This window comes from Gossypium hirsutum, chromosome D02, assembly GCF_007990345.1.
Source record: "Gossypium hirsutum isolate 1008001.06 chromosome D02, Gossypium_hirsutum_v2.1, whole genome shotgun sequence".
In the NCBI taxonomy this organism is placed as follows: Eukaryota; Viridiplantae; Streptophyta; class Magnoliopsida; order Malvales; family Malvaceae; genus Gossypium; species Gossypium hirsutum.
In genome coordinates this window covers 48,099,157-48,115,636 of record NC_053438.1, presented here as the reverse complement: position 1 = coordinate 48,115,636, position 16,480 = coordinate 48,099,157, and the positions used below count along the sequence as shown (strand labels likewise).

The 16,480-nt window shown below is 35.4% G+C and overlaps 1 protein-coding gene and 1 long non-coding RNA gene across 2 annotated transcripts; one reads left to right on the top strand and one right to left on the bottom strand.

Annotated features, from left to right (window-relative positions):
- The first annotated feature begins 673 nt into the window (after positions 1 to 673).
- On the top strand, positions 674 to 6,576 carry LOC107936706 (NEDD8-activating enzyme E1 regulatory subunit AXR1). Its single transcript, XM_016869464.2, has 14 exons — positions 674 to 818; positions 1,000 to 1,172; positions 1,278 to 1,441; positions 1,690 to 1,800; positions 2,014 to 2,093; positions 2,320 to 2,470; positions 2,561 to 2,654; positions 3,160 to 3,248; positions 4,251 to 4,324; positions 4,409 to 4,571; positions 5,094 to 5,179; positions 5,652 to 5,735; positions 5,818 to 5,998; positions 6,088 to 6,576. Exons 1-14 carry the CDS (start codon positions 781 to 783, stop codon positions 6,172 to 6,174), a joined length of 1,575 nt encoding a protein of 524 aa, XP_016724953.2. The 5' UTR covers positions 674 to 780; the 3' UTR covers positions 6,175 to 6,576.
- Positions 6,577 to 6,883: 307 nt separating this feature from the next.
- Positions 6,884 to 7,593, bottom strand: LOC107936715 (uncharacterized). Its single transcript, XR_001694480.2, has 2 exons — positions 7,449 to 7,593; positions 6,884 to 7,182 (listed from the first exon to the last, which is right to left on the bottom strand). It is a non-coding gene; the product is annotated as an uncharacterized lncRNA (long non-coding RNA).
- Positions 7,594 to 16,480: the final 8,887 nt, after the last annotated feature.

Below are 16,480 nucleotides of genomic sequence, written 5' to 3'. Positions count from 1 at the left end.
CAACAAATTTATCAAAAAATTTAATTGTGTTAACAATTAGACCTGGATTTTGAAATAAAAAAAATTGATGAGTAAATTTCTAGAAATTAAAGTAGAGGGACTAAATTCCATTTGTGTAAAGAGTACATGGACCTATGATATATTTAAAAAAAAGGTAAAAAGATCTCTCCAGTCTCTCTTAGTTTTGGAATTGAGAAAATTGGTCCCTCTCAAAAAAATTAGATCAATTTAATCCTTATAAAATTAATTACACGTTAATGTTTTTAATTAATTGTACATTATTTTGATTAGTATAATAACAAATTTAGCCGCCTTCAAAGTTTACACATTTTGTCAAATTGGTTCTAATTTAACAAATTTATCCCACAACATATGTGTAAATTTGTAAATGTTGAGGCTGGATTTGTTGAATTTTTAGAATTAAGGCCAAAATGACAAAATATATAAACATTGAAGGCTAAATTTATTATTATACCAATAAAAATTATGTAAAGTTGATGGGAGACATTAACTCCATGATTAATTGTACTTAATTGCCCTCTTTTGAAATTGACAGGGATTAAATTGCTTGAATTTTTAATTTGCTCAATATTCAAATTATGAGGGATCAAAGAGGTCTGTTTACCAAAAAAACAGCATATAGCAAATTTTGGTATGCCAATCTAAACGACGCGTTTCAATATCCTCACCTTTGTGTCATTAAAACATACATAGACAGACCGGTGCGTGGCCTATGCGCACTGCGTAGTAAGGAAGCGAAGAAGCAAATTGAAGCTAACAATGGCGGAGCCTAAAACCAAATACGATCGGCAGCTCAGGTAACCTCTCAATTATGTTCCTTTTTCTTTGTTCTTCTTTATGAGATTTTCCATCTCTGCCGAAGGGGGAAAAATGCTTTGAAGAATTCAAGTCCTAATATATTTTTCCTCGGGAATACTTTAAGTTTCTTTGCCTATTTGCAATATCGACAACTTTTTTTTCTTTGAAAAAAATTGGAAGGATCTGGGGTGAACAAGGGCAAGCAGCTCTAGAGAAAGCGAGCATATGTTTACTAAATTGTGGGCCAACTGGTTCTGAGACTTTGAAGAATCTTGTCCTTGGTGGTGTCGGAAGCATTACTATAGTCGATGGATCTAAGGTTGAATTCGGCGACCTTGGAAACAATTTTTTGGGTAAGTTTCAATATGTTTTCCTTTTCCTTTTCATGTTTTTCATTGTCTTTTTTGTTTTTTGGTTTAATAAGCTTGGCTTCTTTTTTGGGAATTGTTGTGGGTCAGTGGATGACTCAAGCCTTGGTCAGTCAAAAGCCAAATGTGTTTGTTGCTTCCTCCAAGAGCTAAACGATGCTGTTAAAGCTAAGTTTATTGAAGAGTATCCCGAGGCTTTAATCGACACCAACCCCTCTTTTTTTTCTCAGTTTACCTTAGTTGTTGCCACTCAGGTAAGGAATCTTCCCATTTCTTAACTTTCACCAATGAACTTCACTGTTAGGTACTCTTTTTAGGCCGCAAGTGGTTACTTCAAAAGTTTATTGTTTAAGTTTGGTTTCATTGTTGTCTATGTGTGCAAAGCCTATTTGGAATTAAGATGGATTTATTACTAACTTTGCGTTGCTTTGTTTCTTAGAAGAACTATTTGATTCTATGTTTCCTTATGAACTTGTTCCTTTCTACTATGTTGTTGTTTCAGCTGGTGGAAGAATCTATGGTGAAGCTTGATAGAATTTGTAGACAAGAAAATGTGATGTTGATTTTTGCTCGCTCCTACGGCCTAACAGGTTTAGTTCGAATCTGTGTGAAGGTAACATGTTCTTGGCATTGACTATCTCACCATGGTGACATCGATATCTCACTGATAAAGCTGAATATCAGCAAGAACAAATCTTGAAAATCATTTGAACTTATATAGGCCTAGAGGAAATGGATGGTTATTTAATATTTTTCAAGAGTTTAGTATATAGGAAACAGACAAAGGAAATATCTCGAAATGATGATCAAGTTTTGCTTGTGGCAGGAACACACTGTAATTGAATCAAAGCCTGACCATTTTCTAGATGACCTTCGGTTAAATAATCCATGGCCTGAGTTGAGAGGGTATCGATCTTTTATTTTCCTTTCCTATTTTGAATTAATGTTCTACACTTTCTCAGTTCATATTGTGTCCTCAAAGGATTTTTATATTTCATTCAATGAAGTCCCTTTACTTAATTTTTTTACCTCTAATTTGCTTTTGCAAAATATTTGAGTATTTTTTGAACCTCTAAGCTTATATGCTTTGTTTTCCTCGATTGGAGTTCTAACTGGCATTTACATATGATAGGTTTGCTGAAGCTATTGATCTAAATGTGCAAGATCCTGTTGCTCATAAACACATACCATATGTTGTCATCCTTGTCAAGATGGCCGATGAGTGGAAGACAAGCCATGGAGGTACTCTACCATCAACCAGAGAACAGAAAAGAGAGTTCAAGGTTCACAAATTTCTGTATCTTTTGTCTCTTAGATTTTAATTCTTCTGGTTTATGTCTGTGAGATTTAAGTTTAGTTCTTGGACGTTTTAGGAACTTCTCAAAGCCAGGATGGCTGCGACGGATGAAGATAACTATAAAGAAGCTATTGATGCCTCCTTTAAATTGTTTGCTCCTCAAGGAATCAGTAAGTTTGTCTTAGCAGAATCATGGGTCAAAACTTTTGGATGGTTAAAGGATTTCCATAGAAACCTCTCTGTCTTATATGGAAATAGAATGAAAAACATATTTGGTTTATAGAAGATTCCATTACTTCAATAGCCTTGGACCATGTAATCCATCTAACCAACCCCTGGCAACACTTTTTATCTGGGACGAGTTGGTTTTAATCTCATACATTTTATTTATGAGGGCAAGGATTTGAGGTGCCTTTCTATTTGTTCTTAGTAATACATCACTTCCTACATATTTGGAAAAGAACTTAATTGATGTGAAATAAACTGAGTGGGGAAAGTATCCTTTGTATGATTTGGTAGACATTTTATTTTATTGATGAAGCTTCTTTGTGCAATTGCCATGCAGTATGCTTTACATTAGTTTAGTTGTTTTCTGTGCTGAGTAGGCATCATCCTTGAAAATAAAATACTACTTTGGCTGGTGGTTAATGACCCCACCCCCTTTTTCAATCTCAGGTTCAGATTTGCAGCAGATAATTAATGATAGCTGTGCTGAAGTTGGTTCTAGTTCTTCTGACTTTTGGGTGATGGTAGCAGCTTTGAAGGTTGGTGATTTAAAAGTTAACTCGCACTTGCTATAACCTCAATTAATTATTTACTCCTGCACCTTACTGTTGCTGACCTGGCATTGTTCACTATGACACTCATATATTTGTTCTTAGAACAGACACTTGTCTGTTGATACATGTATGGAATGGTTGTAAACCCTATGGACTTTCTGAAAACCATCATGGATGGTGGCTAAAGTGAGCTTTTCTCATTTTATAACCAGTGAAGCTTATTTGCAGAGCTGATTTGTTTCTCAGAATGATTTTTTTATGTGGGTCTACGTATATATGGCTTAAGATGTATAATAAACTCTAAAGTTAGTCTAGTTTATCTACAAAACATGAAAATTTTCTATTGATTTTAATATGCATGATTTTTTTATGGTCCATGTTTGTTGTTAAATACTAAAATATTAAGAAGTATAGAGTTTGATAATATCTTTCTTACTAGTAAAGGTATATCTAATGAAAAAAGTGAAAATTAAAAAAATAAATAAAGAGAACTTCAATCAGGCAGGATTTTCTATGCCTATCAGCTTATAGAAAAGCTCGACTCGGAGCACCAGGCATCTGAAAGTGTCTAAGGTGCAAGGTGCAGGTGTGTTTAGGCACACACCTTGACAACACTGATTTGAATTAATTGTCAACTTTTTATTGTCTGATTTCTTCATTGAGTGGCACCATTTATGGGAAGTGTCTATTGCATGACTGGTGGTGGGAAGTAAGAGAGTTGTGGGAATTTGTCTTCAGTGTCATGGTGTTTGCTTTATTTATGTTCTACAACCAAATAAGATTATTGGTGATATAATTTAAACCTGCTTTTTCCATGTGCAATTCTTCGTGATATTACTTTGGCTATTTACAGTTGCTTAAAGATTATTGAATAATGAATATATAATCAACATCCATTCTGCTATAGATTTTTCTGTTTTCCTTTCAATTTAAATCTATTCAAGCTCCTACATGTTTCTCTCCATTGCCGTTGTGAACTTCATGCAGGAGTTCATTGCAAATGAAGGTGGTGGGGAGGTACCACTTGAGGGGTCGATACCAGATATGACATCTTCAACTGAGTTAGTGATTGATCCCTACAAAATTTCTTGCATTTCCTTTCTCTAAAATCAAGGCTAACCGCTTTATCAATTTTCTTGGTTCAGGCATTATGTAAACTTGCAGAAGATCTATCAGGCTAAATCTGAGGCTGATTATCTTGTTCTTGAAGAACGAGTTAGGAATATTCTTAAGAAAATTGGTAGAGATCCACATAGTATCCCTAAGGCAACAATAAAAAGCTTCAGCAAAAACGCTAGAAAGCTCAAAGTAAGTGTGCTACATTACATCTGTTTGCAATTTGATGGTTCAATCTATTGTATGTATCCTCGCTGACATGAGAAGAACTGCAATGGTATAAAATGCCGTCATCGTTCATTACAATGCGGATGAGGCAAGTTTGGTGCCTATTACATACCTAACACTTCCTGGAGGACTTCAGTGGATCTTTATTGTACTTTGCTGAATGCATTTTGTTCCAGGCTTATTTTCATTATTTTTCTATTAATTTGGATCTTCCTGTCCATAAATTTTTGTTATCACTTATCAGCATCCCGCCTATATGAATAAAATCATGTGCAATATGTTATGCATTGATGATTCCAAAGAGATCACAGTGAGTCATACCCTTTTTGGATTAATCCCTCATCTTACTTGGCATATACAGGCAAAAACTAAAAAACAAAGCAGAGTTAATTTCCTGTTTTGGATTGATTATGTCCAATAAGTTCTCATTCATTTATTGCTCTTTGCTTGGTGCCATCACTGAAATATTCTAATCTTTACTTATAGGTTTGTAGGTATCGCTCCATTGAGGATGAGTATAATAATCCATCTCCTGCTGAGCTGCATAAGTATTTAACCGATGAAGATTACAGGTTCACGGACTTAAACTTTTACTCTTCCGAATGACAAACTTATGTGCATCATTCAATCCCCATTCTCTCCCTTTTACTGAATGTTAATATACTTAATCAGCTTTTGGGTATATATTATATATATTCTTTTATATGATGCTAACTTGCTACGTGAAGATAATATCTGTTATATAAAATGCTTTAAGTGAGGCTCCATTAATTGGTGCTTTTTCTTTTTGGTATTTTCCTCTTGTTTTCAGTTTTTTTTCTCTTTCTATTGAGAAAAGGAAGAAATATCAACCAAAGGAAACCTAACTAAAATTTTCTGATGATCTGTGTAATGTCGTAGTGACAAAGTGGGCCCTTGACTTATGATTGTGTTTAATATATTATTTTTGATTGTTGATCTGCAAAATTATGATTTTGATTTGCAATTCAAATCATGTTGATGTGTCTTGGTTACAAAAAATGGTCTCGTGTCTATATATTTCAGTATTGCTGTGGGATTCTATATTCTTCTAAGAGCTGTTGATCGCTATGCCGCAAATTTTAACCACTTTCCGGGACAGTTTGATGGGTAAGCCTAATTCTTGGTAGTTTTTCTTTCTTTTGGTGCAACTTGAGGTTTGTGATCTAACTACGTGGTTAATATGTTGCAGTGGATTGGATGAGGATATATCTCGGCTAAAAACGACAGCTGTTAGCCTACTTAATGATTTGGGTTGTAGTGGCTTAACATTGACAGAGGATCTTATTAATGAAATGTGCCGATTTGGTGCTGCAGAGCTCCATGCTGTTGCTGCCATCATTGGTGGAATTGCATCTCAAGAAGTCATCAAGGTATAGCATTTGATTCCTAGGTCAGCTGTGTTTCAAATTCATGAAAAATGAAATTACATAGTTTTACGCAACTTTTGTGTTCGTTGCAGCTTATAACAAAACAGTTTGTTCCAATGACTGGCACGTTTGCATTCAATGCGATTGATCACAAGTCCCAATTGTTGAATCTGTGTTAGAGAACTTGAAGCAACGCAATTGTTTGAAGCCCAACGGTACTATTCATCTCATCTGGTTCAAACTACCTCATTTAATGTCGATTTCAAGTGAAGAAATGTTGGGAGTGGAAAATTCGGTTGGGAGATGGGATAACAAATTATTTGCAGGCATAGCTTTGGTGCTCCATTTATAAAAAGATGATTTTTGGGATTGAGGCAGTATTTTGTATCTTAACAAGGAAGACATACCCTACTATAATGAACAAAGTTGTAGCAATGCTTAGGCTTTAGCATTCTCCTTTTCCTCGCCTCTAATTTTTCCCATATATAACAACATTAAAAGGAATAGGTTTAAGTATGCCCCCCCAGTCTTTGTACTCTTAAAACTTTTCAAAATCAAAGTCCAATTTGTAATCTTGTTAATGGGCTTCTTCAAAAGTAGGATTTAGAAATTAAAGTCTTGTTGATAACACCTTCAAATGTTGATTAACCGCATTCATCAATTGGGCCATATTTTGTTTTTGTGAGGATTAAATTCTTGGAATTAAAAGTTTAGAAAGAAATAAAATTTCAAAAGTCCAAAGAGTACAGGGACTGGGAGCATAATTAAATCGATGAAGGCTATACCGCTTCAACGTTGGAAAGATGGTGGGCATGGTGAGGAATCTGTAGTGAAGCCTAAATGCAGGATTTGTAAGGTAAAAATCCTAACTAGTGATGGACAAATGTATGAATTACATAAAGTGTTGGATTTGGAGAAAAATTCTAGTTTGCATTTGTAATACCCAATTGATTCTCGGGGCCCAAATTAATCAATCTAACCCAATTACATTTGGCCCAATAAGGCCCAAATTACTAAACCAAACCCCAAATCCCAGTCTAACCCTAAACAGTGGTTAACAGCAGCTACCCTAACGTCGTGCACGCCCCACATCACAGCAATCAGCAGTCGCACCCCACACACGTCGCAGTAACCGCCCACGTTCAGCCCTCCGCACGCACGTCGCACATGTCTCCTCTAGTACGCACCTGCAATAAGCCACGAATGATATCAGCAAGAGAAACAGGGCAAAAACTGGTAAAAGGATTGGGGGGCTATATAAAGGGAATTGATTTATGTAATAGGGGTTAGCAAAAATTTTGTATGAAAATTAACAAGAAATACAAGAGAAAGAAAACGATTTTGGAAGGTAACAGATTTTGTTCTGTTCTTTTACTGTTTTCACTTTATTTTGTTTTTCTTTTGTTATCCTAAAACAAAAACAAATAAAGAGAAGAAGGAAAGGAGGACTTACCGTCGTTGGGCGCCCTCATTCGTCGTTATCTGTTCGGAGTTGGGAGAACGGCAGAGAAAGGGAGGCTGCGGCGCAAACACTTGAAATGGCAGAGGAGTGGTGTTTTAGGGTTTTAAAATAGGCTTATATAGGGCATCAAGTAGATAATTTGCGCAATTGGTCCCTTTTGTTTTTATAGTGCTTTAAAATTGTCTTTTTATTTCTTTTAAATTTCGCAAAATATTTTATTACTGTTTTAATTTGGTTCGTGTTGCTGCGCAGCATTTTAGAAGATGGGATTAATTTCCCTTTCAATCCTTCCCTGTTGCGTTCATTTTAATTTAGCCCTTTTTAGTGTTTTATATCTTTAAATTCAGCCTTTTAATTCTGTTTATTTTACAGTTTGATCCCTAATTGGTAGTTTTAGGTTTCTTTTTTTTATTATATATTATCAATATTGTTATTACATTATTATTTTTACAATGTTATTTATTATTATTACATATATTTATGCGCATATGTATCTTATTATATATATTTTATTTATTTTTATATATATACATATTTTATATATTTTTTATTATTATATTTATGCATATACACGCATATGTTTTTTTTATTATAATATATATGTATATATTTTAAATGTTCTTTAAATGAATACACATACATATTCTATTATTATTTTATTTTCTTAGTTTTTACATACGTACATACATTATTATTTTATATTATTTATACATTTTTCATATTTTTATAATCCTATATATATTTCTTTTATAATATGCATGTTTATACATTATTCAAATTATTATAAATATATTTTTCGCATGTTTTTTTATGTATATATTTTCATATTTTCATAATTTACTAATATCTTATATTTATACGTTTTTATGTTTATTATTTCTAAAATGTATGTATATTTTATTATTAATTCATTTTTCATGATTTTTGAATACATATATATATGCATTCGCATTTTATCATGTTTTCAAAGAAAATATATTTTGGTTTTGTCAAAGCGTTAAAATTGTTTTTTAAATTTTAAATATTTGGCATTCTTGATTCTCGAGAAAGATCGTGTCCTAACTTACTGGATTGTGATTATTTTTCGATGAATTTGGAAAACCAAATATTTATTTTGTAATAAATTCACAAAGATTTCAAATAAAAGCTTATTCTCGGGAATCCAAGAATGTCGGGTCCTAACTTACTGGTCGTGACATTTTATCAACTCGAAATAAGAATTTCAAAAACCAAAGACGAACTTGATTTTGAAGATTTAAAAATATTGTGCCCTAACTCAGTGGGTGTGATGTTTTATTTCTTTGAAATAAGAATGTTTATCATTTTAATTTATTCTCGAGTTTAAAATTTTTATTTTAACTCTTTTCAAATTTTCGACATCAAGACAAAATAATCAAATTTGGTACCGATTTTTGGGCGTTACGAGGGTGCTAACCCTTCCTCGTGCGTAACTGACTCCCGAACCTGGTTTCTCAAATTTCGCAGACCAAAATCGTTTTTAAGGTGAGCCGATCACACCTCAATCAAGGATCGGTGGCGACTCCAATTTTTGCTTTTAAAGTCGATAACTTATTTTTGTTTTCAAAAAAATGGTTTCGACAGCTTGGCGACTCCACTGGGGACTATTAGAGAGTTGAGCCATGAATTGATTATCTTTTGTCTTTTTTTTTTGTCGAAAATTAAAGTTGTTTTAAAACCTGATTTTCTCTTTGCATTCATTAGTTTTAATTGTCATATGCTTGTTTGGTTGGTTTAAGTCTGTTGGTTTATTTGCATTTTTGCATTTCATGGTCAATTTTACCCCTCTAAGTGGGAGTGAGAAGCTAGTCCTTCGTGAGGTTTTCACCTCCGTGCAGGGTAGTGGATCGCTTTCGGGATACATCCGTACCTATGTCTTCGTGAGATTTTCATCTCCTTGCAGCCATAGGGAAATGTATTCCCCTGAACCGAACACGGTCCATATGAGCCTATAATAGGTGAGGATCGAGGAATCTGCTGGTTCGGGTACCCTTGCTCTAGAAGCCAAAACCTCATATAGTGAACCTTAGGAACCCACCCTAGGTAGAATTACTTTGAACCTTAGTAGATACCTGGCTAGGAGTTTTTATTATTTCTTGATTGTATTGGATTTAATGTTTATACCTGTTACTAACTTATTGTATTTTGTTTTGAATGCATGACATTTTGACTGCATGGCATTTCATTATAGAAAAGAGGTGTTGATTCACGTTCGGTTGCTAAATAGAGAGCTTGTCATAAGAAAATGAGTTTCTTGATAAAGTGGATGACAATATGGTTGTCTGAATATGGTCCAAGAAAACGTGATAAGAGAAGGGTGATGGAGGAATACATAACTTTACTTCGTGCCTCAAGGTCAAGCTAATTATTCAAGAGTTTTTGACATTCCAACTACCTTAAAGAAATTGAAGAACATTACGGGGATGGGCAGACGTTGGATTATAACCAGGATCAAGTAAAAAAGAGGTAAAGGAGATACCCATTTTGAAGAATTCGCAAGATTTATCTTAGCATCCAGATGAAGAAGAAGAAGATGTCCTCGCTTGGAGTATGAGGGCAAAGCCGTATATATGTATCCGCTTTATGTAAAGAAATTTGTCTTCTAGAAAAGTTTTCTAAATGGAATTGAATCAGAATCAACGTCTCTTTTTGCATTCATCTCATGCATTTGCATTACATTGCATCATATGCATTAAAATCTATTGAAATAGCCTAATTGAGTAAAATTTATTTCAGTTAAATTGGAAAACCAACACCCTCACGGCACCCAAGCAAAGATTAGAGAAATGGACCAAAGGTTGGAGAAATTAGAGCAAATGCAGGTGCGAATGCAAGAGCAATTGACCAAATTTTAGCAAGATATGAAAGATCAGTTGTTAGAATTCCAAAGAAATATAATGTGCCAGTTAACCCAGTTATTGGCTAGAGGGTTAGAAAGAGGAAAGACCCTAACGGTCCACTTTGGGGATAATAATGAAGACCCTACATATCCTTCAGGCTTCACCCCAACAAATACCCTAGCACAACCAAATGCATATCCACAAAGGGTAATTGTTAACATCTGACCCCAATATCAGACCAGCACCTCGACACCGGTGAATTTCCAGACTGGCTTAAGATCCAACTCGATGGGCAATTTAACTAATCCTGTTGTCATTGATGATCAAGCAGATACAGAACAAGCGAGGGTGGAGTTCCCAAAATAATTCGAAGATCGTTACAAACAGAAAGGGCGAGAGTGGAACTCTCAAATCAATACTTTAAAGGCCCCAAGGAAGAAGGGGGATAAGGGAGATAATGTAGGTAGATATAAAAAGGGTCACTCAAAACCAATCACTGTGGGCCGACCAAAGACAGAAATCACTAACCGTCAGAGCCCTTTAAAGCGAGAATCTTACACGAAGACAAATACAGAAGGACTTCAGTTCACGCCTATACCGATGTCTTATAGTGAGCTGTATCAAAGCCTATTTAATGCACATGTGGTGTCTCCCTTCTATTTGAAACCGATGTTGCCCCCATTTCTTAAATGGTATAATGCAAATGCTTAGTGTGAATACCACGCAGGAATTGCGGGGCATTCGATAGAAAATTGCACCGCTTTCAAGAAATTGGTTGAAAGGCTAATCAATATGGACATTGTTAGATTTGAGGATTCATCGAGTGCAAGAAATTCGCTACCCAATCATATTGATAATGGGGTGAATGCGATGTATGAAAAAGTGTAGGAGAACGTTCACATCAATGCCATACATGAAGACACAATTGAAAAGGGACCTTATTAGATATCCATACTTATAAACTTGGGAATGTCCTAAACAATTAGACTGTAAAAGAAATCTCTGTAGTATTTAGGACTTATTTAGAGTAATGTTCAAAACACACTTGTTGTTTTTAGCCTAGAGGCAATAAGAATTCCTTTGTGAAATAGGCTCATGTCTGAATGTCATTATTTTAATGAAATGCATCCTTGCGATCATTTTTTTTGAACCAATATTCTTTCAGTCTGTCTGAAAAGTTATTCTTTCATTCTTTTGGATTTTCTTCCACATCATTCATTCATTCATAATCATATTGTATAAATAATTGTTCATAAATTTATACATTTCTTTTGTATATTTTTTTTGGTATTTATTACGGGTCCCCAAATATCAATGACGTGAGTGACGCTATTACAAATTCAGAATCCTCTTTTGAGTAAAACATGTGTTTAGAAGGATTTCATGACTTTGGAAATGACATAGATTGTAGCCTATCTCCAGACTTGTTGAGGATGGTAGAGCAAGAAAAGAACAATTTTTACCTTTTGAAGAGACAATGGAGATTGTGACTTTAAGAGAACATGCATAACCGGAGAAATGAAGCAAGACCTTGTTAAGTTACTTCGAGAGTTCAAAGATGTCTTCGTATGATTATACCAGGATATGCCCAGGTTAAGCACTGATATTGTAATCTGAGCAATAGCACGTTAAAAATCTGCAGTATGTTCAAGATTTACATCATGAACGATGTAGTTAGAATTCTTTACCGGGGCAATACCTTCTTCTCTGGCTTATTTCGTTGAAGTCAAGTTGTAATTTTTCCGTATTTTTGTTGGATTTCATCCTAATTGAAGAGGAAGATCTAAAATTTTCTCGTCATAGTTAAATTTCGCCCCAAAAGGCTCTATGAGAGAAACCTGATACCAAAGAAGATCTTTCGCATACAAAATGAAAGTGAAAGTTATGGGGAAGACCTTATCTAGAATAATATTGATCCTGATCGAAAGAGATGACCAGGACTTGCCTAATCCTATAAGTGCAGATTCAATCCAAAAAAAAAGAAAAAAAAACAAAAAAGGGGAAAAATAAGAAAAAAACAAAAAAAAGAAAGAAAAAGAACCTCGCTAGGGCAATGCCTTTCTCTTTAGCTTATCACAGTTTTCCATTGAAGTTGAAATTCTTTTTCTCTGGGTATTGGCTGAGTTGAAGTAGGATGAAGATCCAATCTCGATAAGATCAGTTGAACTTAATTGAAGGAAAAAGGCTATTTGTCACGGTCAGATGTACCAAAAACGGATGATGCGAGCTTACAACAAAAAGGTTCGTCCTAGAAAATTCCACGAGGGAAACCTAGTATTGAAAAAGATCCTTCCTCTACAAAAGGATTTTAGAGAAAAATGAGTGCCAAAGTGGGAATGTCCTTATGGTGTCAAGAAGACCTTTTCTGGAGGAGCATTGATCTTGAGTGAGATGGATAGTAAAAACTTGTCTAATCCTGTAAACTCAGATTCAATCAAGAAATGCTTCGCTTAAAGAATGAGAGGGTCAAGGTAAAAACCTTCAAAGGGCACTTTGAGTCGCAAAAAAGAAAAAGAAAAGAAAGAAAAAGAGAAGAAAAAATATGTGAAAAAATGAAAATGAAAAATAGAAAAAGTAAAAATGGAGAGGCTAAGGTGAAAACCCGCAAAGGGTGCCTTAGACCAAAGGGGATTTGAGTTGAAAACCCGAAAAGGGCGGCTCAAATATTGATCAAAATGGGGCATGAGGTAATAAGAGTAGCTCAAATTTTGATCAGATTGGGGCATGTGGTGATCTTGCTATGCCTAAATCAGCAGGAAAGGGTACGCGACATCTTGGAGCATCGACAGAGTATTATAGATCTCCTAAGCACATGTCAAACTCAGAATAGCCTTCAGGAAGTTTGTACAGAGAAGTTCAAGGTGCGATATCTAGGGCACCTAGTTTTCATACTATTTTTATCGAATTGTTTGTTCTTGGAATACTTCATTCTTTTTCAAGATACGTGTTCCCAATCCATTCTTCTTTTATTTTTACTATCCTTGATATTCTATTCATTTCGAGCTATGCTCTTAAATCAATTCTATTTTATCTATCGTTTTGTCCTTTTTGCAAGTATGTTGCATTAGAATAATGATTAATGGACCAATAAAACTTTCACAAGGGAAGTTTTGCATATTACTCTAGAAGTTTCTAAATAATACGAGAACCTGAAACAAGACTATTATTTAGAAAGCACCAAGTTTAAAGGTTGAAATATCTAGGAAGGAAAAGTCTAAATTGAGACTATCCCTTCAGATTTTGTTGTCAAGGCATTGATTGAACAAAATGATAAGATGTCGTGTCGGTGATAGGGCTTCAATGAACAAGCGAAAAATGATCACCAAGCAATAAGAAGAGGTTTCATCGGAGAAGAAAGTATTCATTTGTGCATGAGCATTTGGTATGACACCTTGGAAATGGTGTAAAGAACCAAAGAGTTTCACAGTCTATATCCTTGAATTGCGATAGGAGAGGATTGAGAAAAGACTAGATTTTTCTACCCTTGGGTTACAGCGGGAGAAAGATGGTACCAATGTTACATCCCAGTAGATTGAACTTTGAAGTTTACAGTGGGGGCAGGTTGATTAAGTGTTTCTTCGGAGATGCTAGCTGAGCAAGAGGACGTTCTAGTGCGTCAGTAATACAGTTTCAATAAACTTTGAGTAATGACAACCTAAGCTTTAAAGAGAGATCATTCTCGAAAAATGACATTCAGCACTCATTCAAATGTCATTCATACACGTCTAGTTAGGATCATTTGATTCATTTTGATCATGACATCCTAATCACTAGGCATAATTAGGTTCATAACTTGAATTTTACAGGTCATGTTCCCTAGAGAACCAAACTGATAAAACTTTAGCCTTATCTCCTTGAGTAGCAGTAGAGTAGGTTAAAAATGGCGAATCTTATTTCCTTAGCGTTGTAGCGGAGTAGATTGGAGTCACAACGGCGGATCTAGTTTCCCGACAACGCAATTAAAAAGATTGAAGCCACAACGGCGGATCTTACTTCCCTGGCGATGCAGTGGAGCAGATTGAAGTCACAACGGCAGATCTGGTTTCCCCGACAGCGCAATTAAAAGGATTGAAACCACAACGGCGGATCTTACTTCCTTGGCGATGTAGTGGAGCAGATTGAAGTCACAACGGCGGATTTGGTTTCCCCGACAGCGCAATTAAAAGATTGAAGCCACAACAACGGATCTTACTTCCCTGGCGGTGCAGCGAAGCAGATTGAAGTCACAACGGCGGATCTGGTTTCCTCGACAGCGCAATTAAAAAGATTGAAGCCATAACGGCGGATCTTATTTCCCTGGCGGTGTAGCGGAGCAGATTGAAGCCACAACGGCAGATCTGGTTTCCCTGACAGCGCAATTAAAAGGATTGAAGCCACAACGGCGGATCTTACTTCCTTGGCGATGCAGTGGAGCAGATTGAAGTCACAACGGCGTATCTGGTTTCCCCGACAGCGCAATTAAAAAGATTGAAGCCACAATGGCAGATCTTACTTCCCTGGCGGTGCAGCGGAGTAGATTGAAGTCACAACGGTAGATCTGATTTCCCCGACAGCGCAATTAAAAAGATTAAAGCCACAACGGCGGATCTGATTTCCTTAGCGGTGCAGTTTAACAGGTTGAAGCTACGACGGCGGATCTTGTTTCCTCGACATTGTAATTGGACGAATTGAAGAAAAAAATCCTATCTCCCTGAATTTGCAGTAGAATGGATTAAAATCACAGATTTCACTTTTTTGAAGTTGTCGTAGAGTGGATTGTATCAGACTCATCTCTAAAGTTGCAACAAAACAAGTTGAAGCTACGAGCCTTATCTCCTTGAAGTTGCAGTGGGGCAGACTAAAGATAGCCAAATTTATTTGAGAAGCTACAAGTGGGTTAGAATGAGGCTACTTGAAGAAAAGAAGCATTGAAGAAGTTGAGGCTCAGTGAGACCGGGCACAATTGGGCTTTTTAGTTTTTGCTCTATTCCCATTACATGATAACGAGCAAAGAGGGGCAGCTGTAATACCCAATTGATGCCCGGGGCCCAAATTAATCAATCTAACCCAATTACATTTGGCCCAATAAGGCCCAAATCACTAAACCAAACCTCAAATCCCAGTCTAACCCTAAATAGTGGTTAACAGCAGCTACCTTAACGTCGTGCATGCCCCACATCGCAGCAATCAGCAGTCGCACCCCACACACGTCGTAGTAATCGCCCACGTTCAGCCCTCCGTGCGTACGTCGCACATGTCTCCTCTAGTACGCACCTGCAATAAGCCACGAACGATATCAGCAAGAGAGACAGGGCAAAAACTGGTAAAAGGATTGGGGGCTATATAAAGGGAATTGATTTATGTAATAGGGGTTAGCAAAAATTTTGTATGAAAATTAACAAGAAATACAAGAGAAAGAAAACGATTTTGGAAGGTAACAAATTTTGTTCTATTCTTTTACTGTTTTCACTTTATTTTGTTTTTCTTTTGTTATCCTAAAACAAAAATAAATAAAGAGAAGAAGGAAAGGAGGACTTACCGTCGTTGGGCGCCCTCATTCGTTGTTATCTGTTCGGATTTGGGAGAACGGCAGAGAAAGGGAGGCTGTGGCGCAAACACTTGAAATGGCAGAGGAGTGGTGTTTTAGGGTTTTAAAATAGGCTTATATAGGGCATCAAGTGGATAATTTGCGCAATTGGTCCCTTTTGTTTTTACAGTGCTTTAAAATTGTCTTTTTATTTCTTTTAAATTTCGCAAAATATTTTATTACTGTTTTAATTTGATTCGTGTTGCTGCGCAGCATTTTAGAAGATGGGATTAATTTCCCTTTCAATCCTTCCCTGTTGCGCGCATTTTAATTTAGCCCTTTTTAGTGTTTTATATCTTTAAATTCAGCCTTTTAATTCTGTTTATTTTACAGTTTGATCCCTAATTGGTAGTTTTAGGTTTATTTTTATTATTATATATTATCGATATTGTTATTACATTATTATTTTTACAATGTTATTTATTATTATTACATATATTTATGCGCATATGTATCTTATTATATATATATATATTATTTATTTTTATATATATACATATTTTATATTTTTTTATTATTATATTTATGCATATACACGCATATGTTTTTTTATTATAATAGATATGTATATATTTTAAATGTTCTTTAAATGAATACAC

Excerpts from the sequence above, each read along its gene's own strand:
- LOC107936706 (XM_016869464.2), top strand. The coding sequence starts at position 781 with ATGGCGGAGCCTAAAACCAAATACGATCGGCAGCTCAG. Across the intron at positions 1,173-1,277 it reads CCTTGGAAACAATTTTTTGG|TGGATGACTCAAGCCTTGGT; the intron begins GTAAGTTTCAAT and ends GTTGTGGGTCAG. Across the intron at positions 1,442-1,689 it reads CCTTAGTTGTTGCCACTCAG|CTGGTGGAAGAATCTATGGT; the intron begins GTAAGGAATCTT and ends TTGTTGTTTCAG.